This window comes from Corvus moneduloides, chromosome 10, assembly GCF_009650955.1.
Source record: "Corvus moneduloides isolate bCorMon1 chromosome 10, bCorMon1.pri, whole genome shotgun sequence".
In the NCBI taxonomy this organism is placed as follows: Eukaryota; Metazoa; Chordata; class Aves; order Passeriformes; family Corvidae; genus Corvus; species Corvus moneduloides.
Window position 1 is genome coordinate 12,025,996 of NC_045485.1, and position 26,540 is coordinate 12,052,535.

The following is a 26,540-nucleotide window of genomic DNA, read 5'->3' on the forward strand; positions in this document are numbered from 1 at the left end:
CACGTTGTTCCAAACGGTATCCTTTCCATTTCACATTGTTACATGTCCCGGGCAAGCGCTGCTTCCGGATGGTGCGGCCCTGCCGCGCCGGGGGGGTGGGGGCCATCGGCGGCTCGGCTATCGGCTTCGCGCCCTCCGCTCGCGGGCTCGGTGGGATCGGCGCTCGCTTGGCCGCCGCCGGGGCTGGGCGAAGGGAGAGGCAAGATGGCGGACAAAGCGCCCGGCGGCTCGCAGAAACCCGCCGGGAAGGTGAGGCCGCTCCGCCCTGGGGCACGGTCCGCGGATCGCTCCGTTCGGCTCGGGAAGCGTGGCCAGTGGCCCACTCCATTCCGCTCGGGGACCACGGCCTGCGGCCCCCTGCCGCGGCGGCGGGGCCCGGTAGCGGCGGGGCGGCGAGGCGCGGGCGGCGCGGCCTGCTCCTGCTCTGAGCCCAGGGTGACCGCGGGCCCCGGGACGGGGTGGGAGGCGGGAAGGGGGCTCGGAGTCCCGCGCCTCTTGCGGGGCACCTCGCTCCCCGAGACCGCCCCGGGCACGTCTCTGTTCCCGTGGTGTCCCCGTGCCCCGGTGGAGGAAGGCGCGGGGCCCGGCGGAGGCGCTGTGCCGGCCCGCGAGTCCCTGGGTTGGGGTGCTAGCCCCGGGCTGTTCCGTAATGACCGAGCCCCAGCCGTGTCCACCGACGGGTTTCATTTCACTGCTCTCTCCCCACCACCCCCGGCTCCCCGGTGGGCTGAAGCCCGCGCAGGGTTAGTTTCCAACTTGCGAGTGCGAAGGAAAACGGCGAATTGAGATGGCGTGGGTTCTTTTGAATTGCGATGAAGTTACAAGTTTCGTAGAATTGCCGTGGCGTTCCCCGCGCTTTTCACTGTGCCCGCTCTACTTCCTGTAGCTCTTGCTGGGTGGATTTCCAGCCCAGGAGTACAGGTAGTGCAGCAGTTCTGGCAGACTTGGCCCAGACCTGTGCTCTGAAACCAGCGGGTGGTCACAGCCCGGAGCTGCCTGCGCTCGCAGCATCCATCCTGCTGGGAGGGTAGAAGGCAAGATATTTTGGGGATGCACTGGTAGCCGATGGTTTGAGGATTACTCCCTTTCATTCACTTTCGTTTCAGGTTTTAGGTCAGAACTATATAAATCCTCCAGGTTTTGGTGTGTGAGTGTGTAAATCATTCAAGGTGGAAGCCGTGTTTCGGCTCAGGAACTTCCAGTGCTATAAATGAATAATTTTTGCCCATCTTTTTATTAAGCAAAGCCAGGATTATTTAAAATTTTTTATATTTTATTTTGCTGCTAAGAAACTGTAGTTATCAATGTAGTTGATAATGAAATGTAGTTACTTAAAGTCTTTGCATGTTTACTCAGTTATTAGAGTAGGAGAGTTTTATTTTTGTTTCCCTTCTATGATCTGTTCCAATATTGCCAAGAAACGTTTTTTTAATCTTGTTTTTGGCTTGGAATGGCAAATAAGAGCTGAACATAAAACCTGAGTAGTAAAAAGGTCTTAATTTGTGGGCAGTGCCTTTCAGGGAATAAGACATTTTGGGATTTCAAATACAATTAGAAATAGAATAATTAATTATTGATTAATGCAGCTGATAACGTGGTTCAGAAAACCAACCCAGATTTGATTCCTTTCTTTTCACAGTTACATTATAGACTATTTTTGTTTTGTAATTTACTGTTTCTGTACTGATGATACTCTTTTTTTTAATATACAGTAATAATTTATGGGAATTGTTTTCTGTCCTGGATGTCAGTTCTGCAGAAGTATGTGCAGATACTTAACTCTTCACACTCCCTCATCCATCCTATGGAAATCAGTAGGACAGCTAGGGAATGTAAAGTCAGATGTGTGTTTATCTGTGAGGGCCTGTTAAGAAGGTCCTGTACCTGCGTTGCCACCACCTTGCACCTGTACCACCTTGCACTTCCTCTTCATCCCTTAGTTTCCCACTCCTCCAGACATCCATGCTGTGTTCCACCACTATTTTTCCCATGCTTTACATTCTAGATCTTGCTTGTTTCTTCTTGTCAATATTATTTTATGTGCCAGAGAAAGTGGGATAGTACATACTTGGATCCATGAGAATGTTTCTGTTGAAAAGTGAAATAAAATAAGGCATGCCTATCTCTTGGGATTTATTTCCAAAAAAGTAAATCTTGGGAAATCTTGAGGGGCTGAACAGTGTATGGTACCTTTGGTACCTTTTGTTTTGTTATTCTGTGAATGCTTGTGATATGTTAAAACATAGAGATACTTTTCAGATGTCTGCAGAAAGAAATGGTACTGAAATTAGTAATATGTTTCTTGTTTTAGTTAGTTTATTCACACAGGGATTAAATTGTGTATTTTTAGTTGAGCCTGTATGAAAATGTTTATGGTTTAACAATTGAGCAGATAATCATTTTGCTCAATTTCTTGAAGTAATTATTTATTGGACATTTTGATTATTTCAAAGCATTTTAGTATTCATTTACTTACATAATTAAAATTGAAGTTGTAGGCATCTTCTGGTGCATTGTATTTGCAAGCTATATTTGTTTTGCAGGTAGAATTATTTTTATATCTCGTAGACTCCATAGGATATGTTTCAGTGGCAATTCCAAGATGTGCCTTTGCTGGCTTCTAGATACCTGCTGGGAAGACACAGTAACCTTTTATTTTCTGTGCTCTGTGAAGAACTGTGACCTAGTGCCTGAAATAAAATGGTTTCTCCCCTTCAGAATGGTTGGTGTTTTTTTCTTCAGTCTCAGTGTCCAAGTACTGAATTTGACCCACTTATTTTGATTATATATATATTTATACTGTAAAATCAGATCTTTTCAGCTAGGCATTATCTGTTTGATGCACTGATTGGAAAGCGCTGCTGGAGATGGTACAGGTTCAGGGAGCCCTCCGTGCCTGCATCGCTGTGGTGGCAGCTGCTTTGTGTGATACTGGCAGCTGCTAAATAACTTTGAGAGTCTCCCATGTGAAATGTGTTGCAAAAGTGTTAACTATTCCTTTGGCACTTTGAGATTAGAATAGCAAGATTTGTGCTTGAGATTTCCAGAAATCCAAGTAGGAAAGAAGGATAATTAAAGAAAATAGAGATTGCTGAAGACTGCACAGGACATCGGCATAGGACATGATTCTGAAATGACAGATAGAGATGTTCACTTATTATCTTTACGTAATGAAATTTTAGCTGCTCAGTGGCTCTTCCATTTTGTTATTGTATCTTCTGAGAATAGTGAGTGTCTGGCATGGCCACTGCTCTTACATAGACTGCTGTTCAGATTGTGTACCATAATGCAGAAGAAATAATCCAATTGGACCAAGCTATACTTTTCCTTTTTTTATTCCAAAAGCTGTACCTGTTCATCTGAGTTTAAGGTTCTAATCTGGAGAAAGCCTCTGTCTATTTAGTGTCTGCAAGTTATGGCTACTCACATAGGGACTAGTAGTAATCTGCATTATTCCAGCAACTGTAAAGACTAAATACATTAGCCATAACATAATCTGCAGGTGTTTTCAAGCACTTGCTTTCTAGAGAGAAAGGAAGAATAAAAAGGATAAGGCAAGCTGGAAACCTCTTTTTGCTGGCTTTTGACATCTTAATTTATTATGTGTTCCCATTTGTTTTTCCTTGCTGTTAGTGTTGACATAAACCAGTGCTAGCCTTAACTACTTTTTCCCTACCAAACACTGTCCTCTTTGGTTGATTTGGCATGATTTGGGCAACAGGGTGATGCTATGAGTTGGGAAATAGTTTGGCTGAACCTCCCCATGTCTCCCTTTCGTGGGTGATCAGGTAGATCAGGAATACCGCTGTAGTTTAGCATGAGCAGCTGCTCAGTATGGGGGCAGGATCAATGGAAGGTGTTGAAACAGGGCAGGAGTGTCTTTCATCAGAGTTTCTTTTAAACATTTCACTCTGAAGCTATTGGTTCTTTCAAGGACAGGGCTTTCATTTATGTTTTAAGTTGTAGCCATTACAGTTGGAAAAATACCGTTCACCATTTAGAAGGCCACAGATTGTCTCCTGGGTTTTATTGGCAGCTTTTGTGTTTTTGTTGCTGTTTGTTGTTTCACTAAATGACATCAGTATTAATTAAAATATTTATTGCATACTATTATATATATATTATTGTATACTGTATATATATTATTGTATACTGATTTGTAAAATATAGCATATTTTAAATACTTGTGAAATAACATGATCATGCCAGTTTTACAAAGAGATTTTTAAGTCTGGAGAAACCATGAAGAGCTGGATTTGTGGCCATGTGAACTGTGGGCAGGAAGGAAGATTTTGAGGAGCCGTTCTCTTTTGTTTTGCTTGGAAGCTTCCATGAAGCTGCCAGAAATGTAAACATCAGAATCTCAGAGATGACTTTGCTTTGGCATTTTCATGGAAGTTTGTCATAAATCTCATTTGTATGGTCCTTTGAAGTTTTGTTTTTTTTTCTCTTGGAGGTTGAATGAAGTTGGCTGGACTCAGTAGTGAAGCTTTGGGTGACCTGACCTCCAGGACTGAGATTTGACAGGGCTGTATTTTACTGCAGGCTGCTGAAATGGCACTTCAGCTGTGCTGGCACATGCTTTGAGAAATGTGCAGAGTGAAAGTGATGGAAAAAGTGATCCAGCTGTAAAATAGTCTGGTTGAGGAAAAAGAAAATAAAGGTAGTTTTCAGGCAGAGTTGTAAATGCAATGAATTGGGAGTAAGAAGGCATCTGTCAGATGTTTATGCTGGCAGTGGCTGAAAGATGGATTCACTGCATTTTTTCTGTCGGCATTTTGAACACGAGGGAGCTGTCCTCACATCTCATCACGTGTAGGGCAGAGCTTTGTGTGTCTTTCTTTCAGCAGTTAAGTTCAGTTGAGCTGCTTGACACGATGGGAGCAGAAAAAAATAATCCTGCTCCAGATTTGAACACAGGTGGGCAACATCTTACAAAATGTTTCTCTCTGTGTTAGAAAGACTCCGATTCCGCTGAGTCAGTGCAGCTGGTCTGACTCTTAAGGAAACAAAATGGCCCCTTTTGTCAAGGCAGTGCAGATGGATGCAAAGTGCAGTGTTGTGAGAATTTGCGATTTTTCTTTTAATAACTGCTATTTAGAAACTGACAGATAGCAATATGTAATTCTGTCAAGAACCTTTTCGTCTTGTGCTTTGTCAGAACAGTTGCTTGGATGGTCAGGAGTAGTAGCAAAGGTAGAACTAAATTTATGCATAGGAAGGGAAGACCTGAAAAACAAGAATTGTTGAAGGAGGAAGATAATGTGGCTGTCCAAAGGTGTTAGTTACTGTGGGGTAAAGTTGGTCTGAAAGCTAAAACTGCTTTTCCAAGTTTTCTGAGTGCACCTTAATAGAAATTGTGCTGCTCGTATGATGTTCAGAGTGGCTGCACAGTGCCATGGTCCCTGTAGGTGGACTGGGGAGTGCCGCTGTACTCCCACAGAGTCTCTGTGTGCTGCTGTGGACTGAAGCCTTTCTGAGCAGTATCATCTGCTTGCTGCTGGAGAAGCAGATTTAGTGTCTTACTTTTTTTATGTTCTTCCTCAGGATAATGTGTCATTGTACTGAGCATTCTTACTGTTTGTTGCTCTGTGTAATGCCTTGGGTTTTGTCCTCCCAATAAGCAGCTTCAGCACCACCCCTGTTGGGAGGAGTTGCTTTCTGAAACTTCCATAAATGAAGCAGCTGTAGAGAATCAGGAAATGGTCATTCCATTCTGCTGTTGCCAGACAAGCTCCTTTCCTGGAGCAGTGCTCAATCTGTGTCAGTACACTAAGGCAGACACCACTGTATCACTCCATCTTTGATCTTTTTAACTGCAGGTCTGAAATTGTTTTTTTGGAAGGCTGGAATTGTAGCTGCTGTGTTGGTTGCTGCAGGGTGGCAGCTGGCAGCAGGAAGAATGCTGTTTCCATGCTCTGGAATTCTTTTGCACAGTGTCTTTCTTTTATCTGTGTGATGTTGGGCTATACATTCATAAACTCTTGAGGAGAGGACAACTTTCCTTAAGCTACATTTGTGCAGAATGTAGAACTGTGCATAACAGATTACTGATCTGAGTGCCATAGGCAGTTGTGAATCACAAAAAAATCCGGCACCAAGTACACAAGAAGAGAAGTTTGCAGGAAGTGGCATTAGTAAAAGATGCTTGTGATCCTTGCTTCCATGCGTGTTCTAATAAACGGCTACTGGTGCATGGTACTAAACTTGTTACTAGCTTCTGTGCAAAGATGTGCTTGTGAGTCATGTACAGTGCTGCAAGTAAGGCGATTTGGGAGGTCTTTGAGAGGAAGACATTATTATTTTTCTGGTTTTTCCCTCCCCCGTTTCTCTTTGTAAAAAAAACCTCCAAACATACTGCTAGAAGCCTTTTGCTTCTTCCTTGGAAGGGCTGTATCTTTGTGTTGCTCTTTACTTTTGCGCATTTAATTCTGGTTGTTGAACTGCTTTTGGTTGAAGACCATTTTTTTCTAAGTTGATTTTACTGTATAACATAGGAGTATACTTGTTGAAAGAGAAATGTCTCTGTCTTAGCTGATGAAAAGCAGGATGCACAATGAAAATGAGGTCTAGTAAATTATCTTCTAGAGTAGCATTTGGTGCTTGTTTGTTTTGAAAAGCTGGAGATGAGCATCATATATTACTATTTCTGGTATAAACTATAAACTCCTGCTAATAAGGAGAAATGCTAATGTTCTGTAACTAATGAACAGATTTCAGCTAATGGAAATGTTTTATTTTGACTTAAGTGTCAGTTTGATGCCAGAACCGTTGAAGTTGAGGTAAGAATTGTGCATCAGGCAATAATATCTTAATAGTAGGTGTTATGTCAGGTTTTCTGGAATTTGGGCATTACGTTATTTAAAACCTGATTTTGTATGTATGCTGGTTTACATGTTAAAGTTCAGTTAGAGTTTAAAGTAATACTGTCAATTAGTACCTAGTCACAAATTGGGGTTCTTGAGGTGGCCAGCTTCCATCTATGCACAATATAGTAAGAGCAGTTTTGGAAATTATTTTATAGTAAGCCAAATGTAATCAAGCACTTTATGTAATCTTTAACGGCCTTTAATGACAACTCTTGAAGATGCAAAAACCTTATTTTTTTTTCCCAGTGGTGCCATTAGTGACATATTTATAAAATCCAGCTGTGGAAATTCAGATGTTTTTAATGGTCTGTCTTTAATCCCTTATTTGGCTTATACTGACATGTTCCTGAGGTGACCTGGTCAGATATATCATTAAAATACATGATGTGTATCTTTGTTCTTGTGTATTTGGATGTTAAAATAGAAATGAAAATCACATTCCAAGAACTGAAAAAAGCCCCCAGAGATTGTTTGTCTGTTTCTTGTTGTGTGCCTCACTTCCTCCTCATTCTCTCCTCAGGTCAGAGGGCCAGATGCAGTACATACCACTGGATCTGCTGATTCACATGTAAGTCCAAAACACTTAAACAAATAAAAACCCCCAAAAATTCCAGCCAAACCCACAAACTCAAAATAGGCCTGTTTTTAAAGAAAACTACTTGCTACAGGCAGAGTCTGGTGCATTGGGTATGTAACCTGTAGGTGTTTGCAAATGAGCCATTGATTTCATGTTTAAAAATACTCCTTGAAACTTTCAAAACAAGCACCAGTGTAGGAAGCTGTGCTGCATGGTACTGCATCCATAATAGGTACTGGAACAGAAAGAAGCTGCAAGGACTCTGTATAGGTTTGTCTCTTAAACTGAGGAATGCTTGAGAATAACGGGTGATCAATCCTAAGAGTCATGGGATATTGAAGTGCTTTTTCATACACAGTTGGCTTCTCGAAGCTGAGACAGTATGGCCCTAATTCCATCCTTTATTTTTCTTTCTAATAGAATATGTTAAAGGAAAAGGTAAGAGTAATAACCTGGTCTTGCTGGCCACCCCACTCCTTGTTCCCTCAGTGAAGAGACCTTTGCCTGATTGTGAGGTTGGTATGTTGCATGAAGACTTACCTATTTCTGAGCTAAAATGAAAACGGACAGCAAGAGCCAAACTGGGAGTTAATACCAGACAATTCATTCTGTGATTTGGATTTTCTTCAAGATTTCAAATGCAGAAGTCAATTGCCAACTGTTAAATTGCTTGTAAGATACCATTATTCTAGTTGTGATAGCAGAAACTTTTCATAAAGAAGTAGCTTGTTTTATTGAGAGCTTTTACTTGCTACAATTTGGAAAATTTCTCTTAAATCTCTTCTGAGAATTTTGTGCTGATGGAACTGGGACTTCAGTGCTTTGTGCCACCTTACAGTCAATGCAGTGTTCTGTTTAAAAAGAAGTTGGCTTTCATACAGAGATTTGATTACTCAGCTGCAAGTTTCTCTTTGCTTCTATCATTTGCTTTACACTTTTCACAGTATTTTGCATTTTTTGAAGGAGGAAGACCTTCAAGTTTTGTATAGTTCTGTTGTTAGGAATTCTGTGAAGCTGCATATGGTTAATGATATGTTATAATTGCTCACTGGAATCTTAACTAGCAGACATAAATTAGTTCAATCTTCTTTATATTGCTCCTACCACTTAGAAGGTGTTTTTTTCCCCAAAACAGCTTCTAAACTGAGCAGATCTTAGTGCCAGAACTCTTTTATCTTGCAGCTGCTTCCCTTATGTCACTGGAACAAATATTTATTTGGCTGATCTACAGGCATCCTATAACATTACTGTGAGAGATTATTTTCTGATGACAGGATAAGCCTTGGGTAGGAGTGTGGTATTTGTTCTGCCTGCAATGTTGTACCGTAGCTGTGTGCTCGTGTTTTGCCAAGGTTGTATATTGTTTGTCGTACTGAAACTGCTGTTTTTCAGACTACTGGAAGACTGGATTTTATTAAATTTAAAAACAGGGAGATGAATTAAAAGCTCCTGATAAACCTGTCACAGCAGCCCATGTTGACAAACACAGTGTCATAAACCAGATAACTTCACAGACAACACTGTGTAAATTTGTGACTGATAGCTTTACTTTCAGTGATGAAGCAGGGAACACTTTCAAAGAAATACCAGCTCCTTGGTCATATGCTTGGCACAGATCTAAGAGGTGTTTGTGATGCTGAGCTGGAATTATAAACTGAAGATATTTCAAACAGTTTGTTTTTCGTGGTGCTTTTTTATGTAAATTTCTTTTGAATAGGAAGCTGATACTAGAAATAAAACTCTTTACAAAGAAAATTATTCCTGGAGGAAACTCTGTCCAGTTGCTATCGGAATTTTTTTCGTAATACAGTGTTTAAGTGTTTCATCTTATTTGTCTTGATGTTTTATTGAGCTGATTTTTTTTAAGAACTGTCATTGCAAAAATCATAGTTTTAAGCATCACTGTGTGCTCTATGTAAGAGCATCGTAAATATTTTGAAGACAAGGCTCATACCTTAGGTTTTGTTCTTCTGGGGCTTTGTTGTTGTGCTGACTATTCATGAATTATTGTGTTAAGGTAGGAATTTCCAGAGAAATATCTTTTCTCTCATTTAACTTCCCACTGCCCATGTCTTTGGAACATGCTCTCCATCCTGTTTCTTTCTTCTCGTGATGTTTTACTGCCTGTTAACTACCAGAATAGAGCCTTAAGAATTCTAATTCCATACTCCAGAAATTACTGTTATGTGGAGTGCTTCCTTTATCAGGGTTTTGGAAAGAAATTTGGAAGAATATAGGAGCTGAATGTGAGGTTTTTTGTTTCATTTAACTGATAGATGAAAACCTCTAGAATGCATTTTGTTGTTCAGCAAAGCTATTAATTTTTACCTTGAAGTACAACTGAAATTTAGCATCCATTTGATTGTTCCATTACCTGTCCAACCTTGCACAAACATTATTCTGGCCAAAATAGAATAGTCACTTTTTTTGAGGGGGCAGGGAGGGAAGGGGGAAGAACTGTAGTGCAAATCATGTATTTCTGAAGGTTTAGAAACTGCAGCACTGCACAGTGATAAATGTCCAGGCTCTTACAGCAAGTGTCCTTCAGATTTTAGCTGTGTTTGAATGGTGTATTAAAAGGTCTCTCATTAAACCAAGGATGATTTGTTTAAAAAAACCATACCGATTTAATTTTTTTTTAGTTGTATTAAATAATGACATCTTCAGAGATAAGTACAGGGAGGCTTTTCTTTGTTTTATTTGAATTACTGGTCTAGGCCAAGGTCAAAAGTAGCATTGTTTTGTAAACAGTTTGATGTCTGTCTTCTTACTCCCTTTGCAGCCTCTAATGGAAAGTAAACTTAAAGCATTCAGTATTGGCAAAATGAGTGCTGCCAAACGGACTCTGAGCAAGAAGGAGCAAGAAGAATTAAAAAAGAAGGTAAGGGTATATAATGAAAATTTCATGTTGTATGCGGAGCTGAAATAAGTTTGCTTTTAGATTGCAACCAGCTTTCACACCAGATATCTTAATTTTGATAATTGTAGTTCTCTAAAAGCAAAAGTAAATTGTATTTTACATGTATAATTTATTTTTGACATCCATGGCATTGAGATAGAGACAGGCTTCCTCTTTGCTTCTCTGTGAGAAATCAAGTTCTCTGGCTTATTGAAATAGGGAATTACAATAATCCATTGATGTATTGCTCAGGATGGAGACAGCCATCACCTTAGGTAATTTTCTGTTTCTCATTTGCTCTCTATCATTGGATTTCAGTAATTACGAAGAGTACCTGTTGTTTCTGAAATTGTTTCAGTGCACATCCTTGTTAGTTCTGTAACATTTTTTTGTCCAATGACTGTATTGGGAACTAAGAAAAACCTTAAAATTTGATACTGTATTTTAGATTACTCAGGGGTGTCCAAATTCAGGAAGTACGTATCTCGTAGTTGGTAAGGTGGAAGTTTTGAAAATTTTGGGGTTTGAACTTTATATGCACAACTTGTACTGTATTCTAGTGGCTTATCTTCTGCTGAGTTGTTGGAAATACTGGCCTGAAGATCATGATAGTGCTAAATTTAGTGTCTCAGCTTAAGTCATTGAATTAATTTATTCTCGGGGAAATACAGAAAGGTGATCCTGTTGTTGATCTCGTTCAGCCATGTGGGTTGATTGTAAAGGCTGAGATGGAATGGGCACTGTTCTGTGATGCTGAGGCCAGCAAAGCTGCAGGCTCATAAGCCTTTGATTTGAGCTATTCTGTTTGGCATCTTTTGAATGTTAAATGGCCATGTAAACTCTTGGAAAGGAACAGGCATAGTGGAGCACACAGCCTCACTGGCTTAGTGTATTATGTGCTGTGTTCTGCCCACATTTCTCAAAAATTTCAATTGTCTAAATTTGAAACTCCTTTGATGCAGTTTGTAGCTTGAACTCTAGAAAATAAAAAGGAATGTCACATAGCTAATTTAAGAGTAACTGTCTATTGAAGGTTGTTCTGTGATGATAGTAAATAGATTAACATTTGCTATGTAGGAGGATGAGAAGGCTGCTGCAGAAATCTATGAAGAATTCCTTGCTGCCTTTGAAGGAGGTGATGGTAATAAAGTGAAAACATTTGTAAGAGGAGGAATCGTTAATGCATCTAAAGGTATAACTAATCTTTTTTTGGAGGTGGTGGGTCATTTGGCTTTGAGTAAAGATGAAGATTGGCTTTGAATTGCATTTTAAAATTAATACGTTACATTGGAAGCAGAAAAGAAAACTTGATGCTAAAATCTACCTCATGCTTTGACTGAGGTAGGCAGTGGCGTGATTTGTGTTTTAACCATAAGAGGAAAAAGTGCTTTGGTTGAGAATACCTGATCTTAAGTTCTTTTTCTTCATAGTAAAAGATGTTAAATTATGTAAAATTCATATTATCAGCTTTTTAAAAATTAAATAATATATTGAATTGAATGACCAAAACTAAAGAACAGCATTCTTTCTAATGAACAGTGTTGTGCAGCATTAGTTAATAAAATTTGCTTTTAACTTGCCTTTAATTTCAGAGGAGCATGAAACAGATGAAAAACGGGGTAAAATCTATAAACCTTCGTCCCGATTCTCAGATCAAAAAAATCAACCAAGTCAGCCATCTAATGAGAAACCTCCATCTCTCCTAATGATAGAAACCAAAAAGCCTGTAAGTTTCTTACTTGAATCTTAACTTCATCCTGATGTATTTAGAAGTGCTTAGGAAAAGGGCCATGTGATCTTTGCAGAGTAGTTCTATCTGCATGTGTCACATACTGAGAGAAGGTGGACATTTTGAGTTGCCTGGACCTATAGCAGATATGAAGGTGATGAAATGCAGAGGCCCAGGAGCCCTGTATGTGGCACAGTACACCTGGTACTGCACTGCCCTTTTACTGTGTTCCTGCTAATTTGGACAAACTTCTCATGGATATGGATGTCGTGACTGTTGCAAAGTAACAGCTTCTTTAGTCCTGAGAATTTCTGAGGTTTTAGAAGCAATTCTTCTCAATTCCTCTTGCTACCATCTGTTTTTGATTTTTTTTTTAAACCAAAAAATAAATTGACCTTTGTGTTGATCCAAGTTTTTCTTCGTAGGGTTCTTTGATTTTTTGTTTGTTTGTTTGTTGGTTTGGTTTGGCTTGGTTTTTTTTTTGGGGGGGGTGAAGTTTGAGAAGTCCCTTTAGAAGTTCCTCTTTGAGTTCTAGAACTTGCACAGTTTTGAAGCTGAACACCTTGCTTTATTTAGTTTATTTTGTCTTCTGTATGGTTTGATGGGGTGTTTTTTTGGTTTTGTTTTTGGGGTGGTTTTTCGTTTTTTTCTTTTTTTTGTAAACCAAGGCTCATCATAAAAAGCAATGAAAATATTAGAACTATGAACAAACAGAGTCTTCAAGTCAAGTGATAATTGCATATGATTACTGTTACTGCTGTGTATGTGTAATGAATGTCTTTGATGTCTTAAAAGTCTTTTAATAGAGCTTACTACAATTTTAAAGCTTAAGTGAAACATGTATGATGCTGCCTGTTAGGGTGGGAAATGAATGTAATGTGGTAATTGTGGGCAGTTCCATCATAACCTCCCTCCAGATTTAAAACAATGTCAGTTTTAGACTAGTGGGGTACTACTGGATGGCAGTTTTGATCTTCATTGTGTGTAAAGCTCTACAGTTACAGAAATGAATTGTAGCATTTTTTTATTTTTCTGAGCTCTGTTCTGTCTTATGCAAGCGTTTGTACTGTAAGAATATTACTGCTTTTCAAATTTTTCATAAATACTTGTGAAGTAATGCAATCAGTTTACTCACTTGCCCTGTCCAATGGTGATTGAAGATAATGAGGTAAAAATGATTTTATTTATTTGGCAGACCCTCCCCAAAAACAAAAACAAACAAACAACTTTGCCTGGGGTGAGTAGGAAGTCCAGTTTTTCCAAAGCTGTAGTGTGTAACACAAATATTTTGTATGTCTGCCTATTGGAAACGTTTTCATTTAAATTTGATTATATAAAAACAATGTTGTTGAAGATAAGATTTCACATGAGTTAGTTAAGGAACATATATTACTGTTAAAAGAAAAAAAAAGTAGTGTTGCAGTATCCATATTCTTTGTCATTCAAGAGTGTTTTTCCTGAGGATCTTGAACTGTTTATAAGTAACAGTTTTTTCAGACTGTATTTATATCCAAAAGGAAGCAAGAGAAGGAAATTCTTTTCAAGTAGAATGTTTGTGGATAAAATAATTGAATATATATATGTAAAATAATTTACATATGTATGTAAACACATCTGTCAAATTCATTAGAGCATGATGGTTTGCTAGGGGTGTAGTCAGCATCCTGGTTTCCAAATGGAATAAATGACAAAATGCCTTGGTTATTTTAAATGTGTATGTAGTAGAGAGAGTGTTTGATCACATGTGCTGCATTGTAAGAATGACAAGTAACAAAGTTTATTTTCAACTATCCTTAATTTTATATTTTCTAGCTTTGTGTTTGATAGCGCTCAGTCTGAATGTTTCAAGTCTGTTTGGTTGTTGTTTCGGGTTTTTTTTTTTTTTTTTTTTTTTTTCCTCCTGTAGTTTACTTGGTTTGAAAGCTGTGGGTAAAATATGCATGGAAATTATCTAAAGTTTTGTTATATGATTTTTAATTTTGTTGATTTTGTCTTCTGAAGTGTTGTTTTATATATCTTTAATTTTAGCCTTTGAAGAAAGGAGAGAAGGAAAAGAAAAAGAGTAATTTGGAACTTTTTAAAGAAGAATTAAAGCAGTAAGTTTGCTAGTTTTTACTGTAAATAAACAAAATCCAAGGTTTTTGCCTTGTTTTACAGACAGTATTTAGGATCATTTTTGTTAAGCTGTTTCCCAAGGAAGGTTTTTATTTTTCTTCTCCCCTAAATGCTTGGGAAATTATTACAGCTGGGGATGGGGGTCCGAGGCTCTGACCCAGGAAGAGGTGACCGGTCCGGGGAGATGGTCCCGAAAGGAATCGCCTTCCCGAGGCCCGGTGTCTTCCCTCAGCTGCTGGCAGAGGAGCCCTTGCAGAGACTGTCAGCTCTTTAGTGATTATCAGCTCGTGATTCCAGCTCAGCTCTGCAGGGCAGCCTCCAGGCCAAGCCAGACCAGAGAGAGACGAGAGGCCCGTGTGGCTGGTTCCGCACAGAGGCAGCTTTATTGTGGGTCCCCTCCGGCGAAGGGGAGAGCCAGGGACGGGAACCCTCTCTCTGCGCCACAGGGGCCCATAGGGCTTGCTTTTATAGGGATACAGGGGATCAATAAAGGCCAATGGATTACAGAGGATCTGGGATGGGTACAGGCCAATGGGTTACGATGAAATCTGCATAGTGTCTCCCAAAGGATTGTAGGTCTGTCTTTCCTTGCCGTGACCAAAGTGGTTGCCTTTCCAGGGAGTCCTGCTGGGCGATTGCGAAATCTCTTATCTCAGCAGAGATCCCTCCAGGGCAAGGGCTGGGCATACCCCACAACAAATTATATAACTAATTAGCTTAAAATAACTTAGTTAAGCTTAATTACTACCATTGCTGATGGGCTTGGCCTTGGCTGTTGTTGGGTCCGCCTTGGAGCTGGCTGGTACTGGCTTCGTCGGACATGGGGGAAGCTTCTGGCAGCTTCTCACAGAGGCTACCCCTGTAGCCCCCCACTACCAAAACCTGCCCAGCAAACCCGGTACGGGGTGTAGCAGAGAGATTGGTGGCAATTGAAATGTCTGTCACACTTGAAAAAAATAAGCTTTGTCAGTGTTTCTAAACTATATCCAGAGGAATTTGTAGGAGGAGCTTGATCTTTTGTATAATGCAAAAATAAGAGTTGTAATTCAAGTCTAGAGACTTATTTCAACTTGCTTAGTATTAAAAGCAAGATGGATAATGCTTGAAAAAGCAGATTCTTTCACTTTCAAATGTATTGTAATACAACAAAGAGCAGCACATATATTGAGTGCAGTTGAGTGTCATATATTTATCCTGATGTTAGAGATGGAAAACAAATGAATCCGTGTGCATTAGAAAGCAGTAGGTACAACACTGTAAATCTGTATGTGGCTTTTGTGGGGAGTGCCTGAGCTTCACTGCTGCGTGTTCCTTAGTTGGTGTAAATGAATTGAGCTGCCAGCCTTGTATTCCTGGGATACAGTATCTTCATATCAGGATTTAAGGCCAGACTGCAGGGAGCCAAATAGATCCTTGTGTGAGTACTGTCCTCAGAGTGAAAAACTGAGATGAAATCCAGTATATTCTGGAAATAGTCATGTGGGCTTGCCTGTGAGTAAGGCTTAGAAAAGCTAGAAGCATAAATAGACACTAAGGAGTTGTGTGCCTCTTGAAAAGCCACCTGAGTGGTCAGCGGACCTCTGGCAGTTGGATGTTGCGTTGGAGTCACTTTTTCAGAGCACAGTTCTTACTTCTGCTCTTGTAAGCTGCTTCTCAAACCAAGTCGATTTTGTTTGAGAATGAAATACCCTGACAGTATGAATGAGGAATAATTCTGATAGATACATTCCAGTTGATGAAACAGAAATTCAGACATACTAGAAATTTGGAAGTTTTAACAAACTCATTGTTTCATATTAAAAATTCTCGTAATTGCGAAGTTCATTCAAAATTTCAGAATAAAAACTTCAGAATGATTTTAAGTTGTTGCTTACTTTAAACTTGCTTTGTAGAATCCAAGAGGAGCGTGATGAAAGGCACAAAACAAAAGGTAGATTGAGTCGTTTTGAACCACCCCAGTCTGATTCAGATGGGCAGCGTCGTTCAAGTAAGTAGATGTTATTTTTTATGTTAGTTTGGGCTACAAGATTTGTAGACTGAATTGTACATATTTTTCTTCTCTATATTCAGTGGATGCTCCTTCAAGAAGAAACAGATCATCTGGTGGTAATACAGATTCTTTTCTTACTCAATTTAATGTTGTCATTTAAATGCATAGCAGGGATTATGACTTCCTTTTTTTGCTTGTTTTTTTCCATTATTTTAGTACTGGATGATTATGCACCAGGATCACATGATGTTGGAGATCCAAGCACAACAAATCTGTATCTGGGAAACATCAATCCTCAGGTAAGTTTGGAGCCAAGGAGGCAGTGTTGGCATGTTTGGGCCCAGATGAATTTTTTTGCAATATTCATTGGAATAAATACTCTGTACATAATGCTGAAAAGTTAAGGTTTAGACTACAAATCACCAGCTCAGTTAAAATTCTTTTTCCATTGATATCTCTAAGCAAGGTGGATCATACCTTAAAAATTTGAGTGTGCTCAGTTAAAAGTGCAGTTTTATAGATTCTTGTTTTTGTAGTAGATTGCATTAGGCGAGTATCAATGAAGCATTGTTTTTCAAGAAACTGAAAAAATTAAAATTTTGACACTTGGACAATAACATGAACAACTGTCACAGAAATGCAGTGGCAAAATGTTAACTTTTACCTCTTTTTCATGTAGATGAATGAAGAGATGTTATGTCAAGAATTTGGCCGCTTTGGACCATTAGCAAGTGTTAAAATTATGTGGCCAAGAACCGATGAAGAAAGAGCAAGAGAAAGGAATTGTGGCTTTGTTGCCTTTATGAACAGGAGAGATGCTGAAAGAGCATTGAAGAATTTAAATGGTAAACTGATTTCTCAGTTCAGGGCTGTAATTCTCTTTGCAGACATTTTCAGGTTGTTTTATCAGACAAGTGACATGTATTCTGTGGCTCCAGTACATACCTGTCTGACAGTGATTTTAGTTTACACTTGACTGTTCTACTGGCAACTGAATGTTGTCAAACTATAACAGTTGTGTACTGTAGTGTCCTGAAGACAGACATTGGGGGAAGATTAATAAAACATTTGTGTAATAGGCCTTCATTTGCCTGTGTTGTAGTCTGATAGATGTAATAACAGTAATCAACAATGGAATCAAAAGGTAAACTCTGGCAGGCAAACCTAAATGCCGCACTTAACAAGGAGAAATCTCAAGTGAGGCAGAACCAATTTATCCCATCATGGTGATGGAGGGTTTTTTTCTTTCACTTTTTCAGGCAAGATGATTATGTCGTTTGAAATGAAGCTGGGTTGGGGCAAAGCTGTACCTATACCACCACATCCAATCTACATTCCACCTTCCATGATGGAGCATACCCTGCCACCTCCTCCGTCAGGACTGCCTTTCAATGCCCAGCCTAGGGAGAGGTTGAAGAATCCTAATGCTCCAATGTTACCACCACCAAAAAACAAGGAAGATTTTGAGAAGGTAACTTACAGTACCCTGGGCCGTATCTCATTGTTATATACTACATCTGTGACAGTATTTCAATGGCTTCATAGATTTGCATTGTTGAGGCTGACTTTGGCAGCCCTTAGTCTGCAAATTCTCTGGCTCCCTGCTGTAGCCCAAGGGAACCTACTTAATTCCTGAACCTGTTTCATGTCTGTCTTAGGGTACAGTATATTGGCTCTTTGTTAATTTAGTGCTGCTTAAAATCTGGCTATCATTTTCCCCCTCCAGGCTCCCTGGATTTTTTTCTCCTACGTCCCCCCCTTTTCTTGGCTGCCAAATTGCAGTACCTAAATTGTTTTCCTTGTAGAAAATCCTACATTTTAATTTGGGTAGCATTATTTTTACCCTAGAAGAGTTGATGTATTTTGTGTAGAAGGTAATTAATCTGGACATTGAGTAAGTATTTTATGCTACTTATGGAGTCAGTTTTCAAACTTTTCTTTTTGTGGAATATTAGCTGATAAAAGGGTAAGTATCTTGAAATCACAAACCAACTTGATTTACATTTGTAAGAATTTATTGATTCTTTGAATGACACTTAAATGTTAGGGCTGTTTTTGTAAGACTTGGGAATAAAGTAATACCAACGTGATCCAAGTCAAATAGTTTAGAATCTTTTCATAAACTTAAGAACTCCTTTCTTATATATATATTCAGACTAGTTCCTATTCAGTGCCTCAATGTACATTCTGACGGGAATGTTCTGATACTTTGCAATTAGTGAACCTTCATGGTTCACTGACACAACCATTGGAATTTTGTGTAATTGCTTAGTTATAACTTCACAGCAGTGATTGCCTGCAAAGTTTGTGATAGATGTGTAGTATTTTCATTGCATATGTATATTTTTGCTTGTTACTTGTTAACAATACTCACATATTCTATGTTTATTATCTGATGTGACTTCATATACAGACTCTGTCGCAAGCCATAGTCAAAGTGGTTATCCCAACAGAAAGGTACATGTTTTTCTTTATTATTACTGATCTAAATATAGAAAATTTCCCCTTCGGAATTTTAAAGAAAAATGGTGATGTTGTGGAAAAGGTAATGGCTTGACTGAGCAATGGTTGTTTTATGACACTTAAAAGAAATGTGTGTGGTTTACAGTCTTAACTATTCGTGTATTATTAACTCTTTTTTTTAAGTGAGAGTAGACTTAATTAAGTTAATTATCTTTTGCATTTAATTTGAGCACTAGAGATAGATGCAGGGTAATTTTGTGAGTGAACACTAGGGTGAAATACTGTCTACAGACACAGCATAAGTCCTGACATAAACCTCTGAGTACAGAGGATGCAGCTGTGCGGTTTTTTCTTTTTCTTTCTTTTCTTTTTTTTTCCTTTTTTTCTCCTTTTTTTTCCTTTTTTTCCTTTTTTTCCTTTTTTTCCTTTTTTTCCTTTTTTTCCTTTTTTTCCTTTTTTTCCTTTTTTTCCTTTTTTCCCTTTTTTTTCTTTTTTTCTTTTTTCTTTTTTCTTTTTTCTTTTTTCTTTTTTTCTTTTTTTCTTTTTTCTTTTTTCTTTTTTCTTTTTTCTTTTTTTCTTTTTTCTTTTTTCTTTTTTTTTCTCTTTTTTTTGACTTGCACATTTTATAACCAGTTCAGTTGAAAATCACTTTTGCTCTCTGCTATTTTTTTAAATGCAGCTGTTAATAATTTGTCACTGAAAAATATCCTTTTGTATTATTGCAAGGATTTTTTACGTTTTGGTCCCCATCACTGTTCCTGCCTTCATGCTAGTCTAGGCGTACTCTTGCTCAGTTAAGCTAAAGCCTTTTCCCAAACATAGGAACACAACACTGTTTTAAAAGTAAAGAAGCACAAAAGATTACCAAATTCTCTTTGACATTGGCCTTGGTGAGCAACACCAGCTGAACTGTCTGCGGCAGCGGGGGACCAGGAAAACATCATGGGATGGATTGGGAAAGTATACAGTTTTTGACCAGACATTGGTACGATCGGCTCCAATAAATGTGGTTTTATTATAAATGAAAAACCTTTTTTTTGTTGGCCAACTTAAGCTAAATGACATTTTAAAATAATGCACTATCGCTTTTTTACTACACTGTCTTAATTGTCACAAAGTCCCTTTTTTCTTTTTTTTTGCGTGGGGGGAGGGGGTAGAAAGAGATTTGTGAAGCTGGTTATAGTGCATTAACAAACTTGTCAGTACATGCTACAATGCACTGTATTTTTGATGGAATTTTAGGAGAGTACAATTTTTGTTGGGTAGAGACTTGAATAATTTGGGTGACCAGGAGGAGTCTTAATTTGAGAAACATATTGAGTAGTAGAACAAGTACTTGTAAAACTGTACAGTGCTCACAGAGTAGGTGTCAAAGATGTGTCCATTTTATTTACTGTAGCATTTTAAAAGCCTATATGATAAGAACTCATGTTAAATGATTTGTATTTGAAAACATTTATAATGATTCTTTTCCTGATAATTTTGGAAGTTGCCAATGATAATTGCTAAGACCATTACACAGGGCATCCCATCATACAAAAATTTTGACTGACTTCTGTGGGATAATACATTTAATTATTCACCTTTAATTAAAAATTTTCAATACCATTTTTGACATCCCATACTTCTTAGTATTTAGTAAACGGCAAACCTTGAGTGTGCATAATCAATTGTTTTTTCTGAGAAATTCACTTCCAAGTAGTCATGTCTTACGTAACAAAATTCCTGTGACAACCTCTTTCAGATACAGGATGAGCTGAATCTATTTTCATACCTCGGAGGTCTTCACAAAGCAGATGCTCTTGTTCAAGCATAAGCTGCTCTTACACAACTTTATTTTACTTGATGAAAGAAAAATTAGGTGAAAACCAATGATGATTTTGCAGGAAGCCAGAAGTGATCACACGGGATTTACCTTAAAATAAACAAATGCTGTAATAGCTCAGAGGCTTGAAAGATAATTGTAGATTTCTTTCTTGCTGATGTTTTCAAATACAGTTCATATAACAAGAAGAGTCTTGCTATTTAGACTTTCAGAACACTGCTGTAAATAAAATGGCTACAGAATTGTTGAAACTATGTCCTCTTTGCAATGTTTCTGGGATTATAAAAAGGAAGATAGAACTGGTAGCTGTTTGATTTTGTTTGTGTAATATTTGAGGCAAATGTAGATTCAGTGCTGGATGGTTCAAAACAACACTTGCAGTTGGCAGGGATAGGTTTCTATTACTATGTTTTTAAGTTGATTTTTTTTTTAATCTAGTGCATATATCTGTGGCAGAACTTGGAATTCTCATGGTAGAAAATAGTCACCTCATTGCTAAGAAGTAATAGAAAGTTCTGCAACTTTACAATGTAGCAATTTTGGAATTAAAAGGGTAAATGGAAATCTAATGAATTACATGTAAAGAACCACTATCCATTTGTTACATCTAAGAAAACAAAAAATGTAAAAATCAGTATTTTTTTTTGGCTTGCATCACATTCAAAGGACACGTGCTGTGAAGCTTTTGTTGTATTTAGGTAATCTATTTTAAAAATTCAGTACCCTGTTTCCATAAAATCCCAAAGGGCTGGAAACTGGCTATCACTGTTTTTTATAAAGCTTTTATGACTGTCTCCTGTTAGCATGCTTAGAAGTGAATTTACATTTTCAGATGGGACTTGAAAAATGTGCACTTCACATCCGCTTCTTGCCTGTCTCAGGATGTAGTGCTGAATGAAGTGATAACAGATTTTTATTATTTTTAAATTGTGATTTGGTTCTCATGGGTGTATGAGGGGGAGGGAACATGGGATGGTTATGACACAAAATGATGGACAGTTGTGTTCTATGCCAGTCGTTGAGTCTTGACCAAAAAGAGATTATCTAAATTTAATAAAACGATTGCCCTGTTTGGCATCAAGAAGGCTATTTGCTTTTCCTTTCATACTTGAATAGTTTGAAAGCTGAATGCAGATTCTCTTGAATATGTGTGTGCTATTTTGGGCATAATATTCAGCCACTTGTTCCCCTGTAGAACTTCAGCTAACACTTCAGTCTTATTTCTAGACAATGTAGATGAGGGCTTAGTTTTTGATAGTTAATTGTACTTTGGTGTTCAGGTGCCCCTATTTGTGTATCAGGCTTCTGCTAAGCAAGACATGGTTGTAGGCTAAGCCGTGGAAAATCAGGAAGGAGGTCTCTTAAATTCTTACTCCACCACTGCTAGGCATGGTTTGATTTTTAGAATGCCAGTGTCTGTGATGCAAAGCTATAATATGTTCCATGTTACCTTATCTTTTATGCAGATTTCTTAACAATACAGCAAAATAATCTCCTGCACAGTTGTAGTATCTTAGGTGGAGTGTAGTTTTATATAGTGTTAGGTCTGAATCAATTTTTCTTTAACTGTGTTGTTGTTGTAGGAATTTGCTCGCTTTGATACATCGAATGATAGAGTTTGTGGTTCGGGAAGGGCCCATGTTCGAAGCCATGATCATGAACCGAGAAATCAACAACCCAATGTTCAGGTGCTTATTACAGTGCTTCACTTGGAACTAACACCATGCTGTTTTCACTGATGTTAATATTTTGTATTCTTGAAATACTAATAAGACTGGCTTTTGCTGTATTTATCTTTATGTGCAGATTTAAACTTTACAAATTGCACCAATGACTGTATTATCCTTTTATAAGGAAGAATGCATTTTTATTCCAGCTGTTACTAATGTGTACATATAAGTAAGTAAAATAGTACACACACACACTATGTAATACTTTCCTAAATATTTAAATAAATAACATTTAAACATACTTTTCTGAGGGATTCACAGTCATCAGTGGAAGCAGTAGCATACATTTTGAAAAAAGAAAAAAATCCTCCCCCCTTCTCCAAACAGACAAACTCAATGTAAAGTCCACTCTTCCTGGAGCCTAATTTCTAACCTTTAGCAAGAGCTGGGAGGAATTTTTCTTCTATATCAGTGCAAATAGAATTAAGACTTCAGCTGACATAGGGAAGTTTTGAGAATTTCCAGCACTTGTCATTAATAGAATAAAAAAGTATCAATTTCCAAATTTCTTGTGAAATGCAGTCTCTGAAAAGGTTTTCAGGGAAGTGCTAAATGACCTTTTAGCAGTGTTTTATTTGCAGTAAATTTGAAGTGCTTCATTATGATTTTTATATACAAGGTGAGAAAATATGCAGGTCAAAATATCCTGGCCATTAAAAATGGGCTGCTTGTCCCCCATATCCTCCATCTGATGTTGCCAGTGTTGTGACAGACAATTTACTGGTGGAAAACTTGAGGTCATTCAGTATTTGATGAGTCACCTCACTATGTAAATGCAAGCTCCTGCATCACTTGTGCTGAGGTTGCAGTGGCTCCTGTAGTGACTCTGCACTGATTCTTCTGCTTTGCTGTGAGGTTGCACAGTTGTTCTTTCTCACTCTGTTCTACTTTTAACTTCTGAGCAGTGCTGTGCCTTTGGGGAGTTCTGCTCTCTGCAGATTGCATGTGTGTGTGTGGAGCAGTTGCACATGTTCTGCGTGGCTGTGCTGTGGGTGTACATGATTTCAGCTCCTTGTGTTCACTCTGCAGCTGAGGTGGAATTCTGAACAGGGTTTGGTTTTGGTTTTTTTTATTGCTTCCTTTGAATTTGTGTCAGTTCAAAATTTGTAAAATGCTTTGTGTCTTTTCTTTCTTCTTTGGTTTAGGTTTTTATTTGAAAACCAGACTCCAGCCCATGTGTATTATAGATGGAAGCTTTATTCAATTCTTCAGGCAAGTAGAATTTTAGTGATAATTCATAGCTTCAGGCATAGTGAAGTAAGATAACACCAAAGTAAAAATACTTCTGCTTTTTTTCGTAGGGGGATGCTCCAACCAAGTGGAGGACAGAAGATTTCCGTATGTTCAAAAATGGATCCTTTTGGAGGCCACCACCATTGAATCCATACTTGCATGGGATGTCAGAAGAGCAAGAAACGGAGGCATTTGTGGAGGAACCGAACAAGAAGGGTGCACTTAAGGAAGAGTATGTACTACCTGTGATTTATGGTGCTGCTCTGATAGCTAGTCTGCCTGGGTTTACCCATTGTGTTTCTATAGTTTTAATGTGTCATCCCGTAAGTTGTCGTGCTTGTCATAGTATTCTGTATATGTCAGAGTAAGTGTTTCTTCACCTCAGTGCTTCCGATCATACTTGTTGATGTGTTCTGGATTTGGTTAGATTTGTCATCACTGAACCTTTCATTCCAACTGTTACTAACCTTTAATTTGAAAGGGATTGGGAAACTGAGTGTTCTTCCCCATTTTCTATTGCTGTCTGTAGGTGACGATATGTAGCACTTTTCTCAACATCATTATGACCTCATGAGCTAAATAGTTGCTGTAATCTTAAACTTTACTGATGCTGTTCATCAGAAATTAAAATTGGGAGCAGCTGTTAATAAACAGGAAGAGAGAGATATCAGAGTTCTTTGCTGTGAATTGTCACTGTGCTGGAGATGGCTGTGGTAGTGGAAATGGAGACCTCCTTTTCTTAACTTTGCTGCTGTTGTTACCGATGTGTTCCTAGCAATTTTCCAAAATGTGTGGAATTCTTTTCTTGTTTTATTCTTCTCACCATAGTTACTATACCAGTCATGCTTCTGTACATTTTAATACACAGTTTGTTTCTCATACCTTCTTTTGGAAAGGCTCAAAAAGAGATTCTTTTAAACATGTTCTCTGCATATGGAGGTCAGGGAAAATGTGAAGTAATTGTTTATTTACTAGTTTTCTGAATTTAGTGTTTCTTATTCTGTAGCAGAAATGACTTGCATGCTTTAGATTTATCCATTTGGTTTAGGCCTAAGCTAAATCCAGAAAGATAATTACTTTATTAGAGATACTGATGTGCTTAATTAGGTATTTCTCAGCTATTTTTCCTTGATTTCTGTATGTAATCAAGACTTGAGTGAGAATTTTTTGCACTTTATGTAATATGGACACAAAAATTCATGAACCACTGAAAGAACTCAGGCAAAAGAATATAAAAATACTGAAAATGGCTTTTCTTCTAAAGATGGAAAACCAAAAAACCATTAAATGTAAAGGCCCAAAAATACTTTAGTACAAAAGTAGTTTATATTGACAGTATTAAAATTCCTGGTATTTCAGACAGAGGGACAAACTAGAGGAAATTCTGCGTGGATTAACGCCTCGGAAGAACGATATTGGTGACGCAATGGTTTTCTGTCTAAATAATGCGGAAGCTGCTGAAGAAATTGTGGACTGCATTACAGAGTCATTGTCCATTCTCAAGACTCCTCTTCCTAAGAAGGTGTGGAGATTTTCAATAATTTTGTATCTTGGGGGAGGAGCTCACTTAGCACGTGCATGTAATTTACAAGCACTATTTCATAAGTTTCAGATAGTATTGAGGCTTTGTACTGAAACGTGGACTTGAATTTAAGTATGATCTCTTCTTGTGGAATTTTGTTACATATTTTTATTCTTTCTGGAGTTGCTTGTAAATAATGTTCTGCCTTACTGTGAAATTGAAAAGATTGAAATGATCTGATCAGATGAGGCAATTTAAACTGGAATGCCATGATTCTCCTTTGTAATGCTGTGGGAATATGTTACAGTAGTTAGTTCCCTATAGCATAAGAGGGGGCTAATTGTGTCTTAGCATGTTTATTAATAATATAGCTGTGCTACACTTAATTCTAATTAGGTACTTCCAGACAGTTTAAACTATCTTGTATTCTTTGTGTGAAAATGCCTTTATTTTCAGGATAATTTAAATTGGAGTCATCTTCATTTGACCATTTTTTATTGTAGATTGCAAGATTGTATCTAGTGTCAGATGTGTTATACAACTCTTCAGCTAAAGTTGCCAATGCTTCCTACTATAGAAAATTGTAAGTATAATATTTTAGGTGATTGGTAGTTAAAAAAATCCTGCTTGTATTCATCTCTGTATGTACATCTCTGGATAAATGTGGTTGTAGAGAAATTTGCACTTCTCTGTGCTACTGCTATTACAGACTGATGGTATTTATATCTGTTTGCATGAAAATGTAGCATGTTGGTAATGCAAAAAATGTATGTGCCCTATGCAAGGGACCAAAGGTGAGAATACTTCATGTGCCTCTTGACAGAGAGAGCCTGTGGATAATATTCAAGATATGGTACAGCAAATAGTTCAAGCAAAGAAGTAAATTTCTGAAACAGATTTATTTTTATTAAAATGTGGGAGGGTTAACTTTCCATAAACTTTGGACAAGGTATAAGGGGATATTATGTACTTTATTTCTAAGGTGTGAGCAGAATTTAGGAAGAATGTCCAAGGGACAGTATCTGTGTCATATTAAATGTTTGTGTCTAGTTCCTGGAGTGTCTCTAATGTTACGACAGCATGGTGGGAAATATTCAGCATGTTACAAAACTCTAGTGATTGCAATTGATGTTTCTTGTTGCAATGTGTCTGTGTTGTGCTGGTTTATTTTTTGCACATTGTTAGAAGCTCAAGGGAAGCTGGGCAGCTGTTGCTCACTGTGCTTTCATTGAGGGCCTCACTGAATAAATTAGAATACAACCATAACTAAGAATTTTTTAAAATTTCAGATTGAATTTTGAGACAATTCTTTCATTCTATTTAAGGTTGTAAAACTCCTTTTATCGTCCTCCAATCTTTCCAGGGTGTATAAAGAGACTGCAGCAGATGTGAAGATCTCCCTTCACAGTTCTGTTGTTGTCCAAGGTGATTTAATATATAGTAATCATATTTGCTTTATAGTTCAGTTCATGGCTACTGTAAGGATCAGAACCTTGTGCTTTTGAGTCCTGTGTCCCAGGTATTTTCATGAATTATGTATGTCCAGAAAACATATATTACGAAGTTTAACTAAAGAAATGTATATGTT

General features: G+C 38.1%; 1 protein-coding gene across 6 annotated transcripts in view; it reads left to right on the forward strand.

Annotated features, from left to right (window-relative positions):
• Positions 1–26,540, forward strand: part of U2SURP (U2 snRNP associated SURP domain containing) — a 51,319-nt gene that overhangs the window by 7,225 nt on the left and 17,554 nt on the right. Inside the window, exons 1-18 of one of the 6 annotated variants that reach the window (XM_032119912.1) lie at positions 155–249; positions 7,390–7,437; positions 7,867–7,884; positions 10,229–10,327; positions 11,423–11,537; positions 11,938–12,071; positions 14,103–14,170; positions 16,082–16,176; positions 16,260–16,295; positions 16,396–16,478; positions 16,859–17,024; positions 17,439–17,650; positions 18,593–18,636; positions 22,051–22,155; positions 23,343–23,409; positions 23,499–23,662; positions 24,790–24,952; positions 25,456–25,535. In XM_032119912.1, the coding sequence (XP_031975803.1) occupies positions 205–249; positions 7,390–7,437; positions 7,867–7,884; positions 10,229–10,327; positions 11,423–11,537; positions 11,938–12,071; positions 14,103–14,170; positions 16,082–16,176; positions 16,260–16,295; positions 16,396–16,478; positions 16,859–17,024; positions 17,439–17,650; positions 18,593–18,636; positions 22,051–22,155; positions 23,343–23,409; positions 23,499–23,662; positions 24,790–24,952; positions 25,456–25,535 (1,742 nt within the window). In that variant the 5' untranslated portion in view covers positions 155–204. Of the gene's footprint in view, positions 1–154; positions 250–7,389; positions 7,438–7,866; positions 7,885–10,228; positions 10,328–11,422; positions 11,538–11,937; positions 12,072–14,102; positions 14,171–16,081; positions 16,177–16,259; positions 16,296–16,395; positions 16,479–16,858; positions 17,025–17,438; positions 17,651–18,592; positions 18,637–22,050; positions 22,156–23,342; positions 23,410–23,498; positions 23,663–24,789; positions 24,953–25,455; positions 25,536–26,540 lie in introns of those variants that run through there. The other 5 variants (XM_032119914.1, XM_032119916.1, XM_032119915.1 and 2 more) reach the window with 5 other exon arrangements.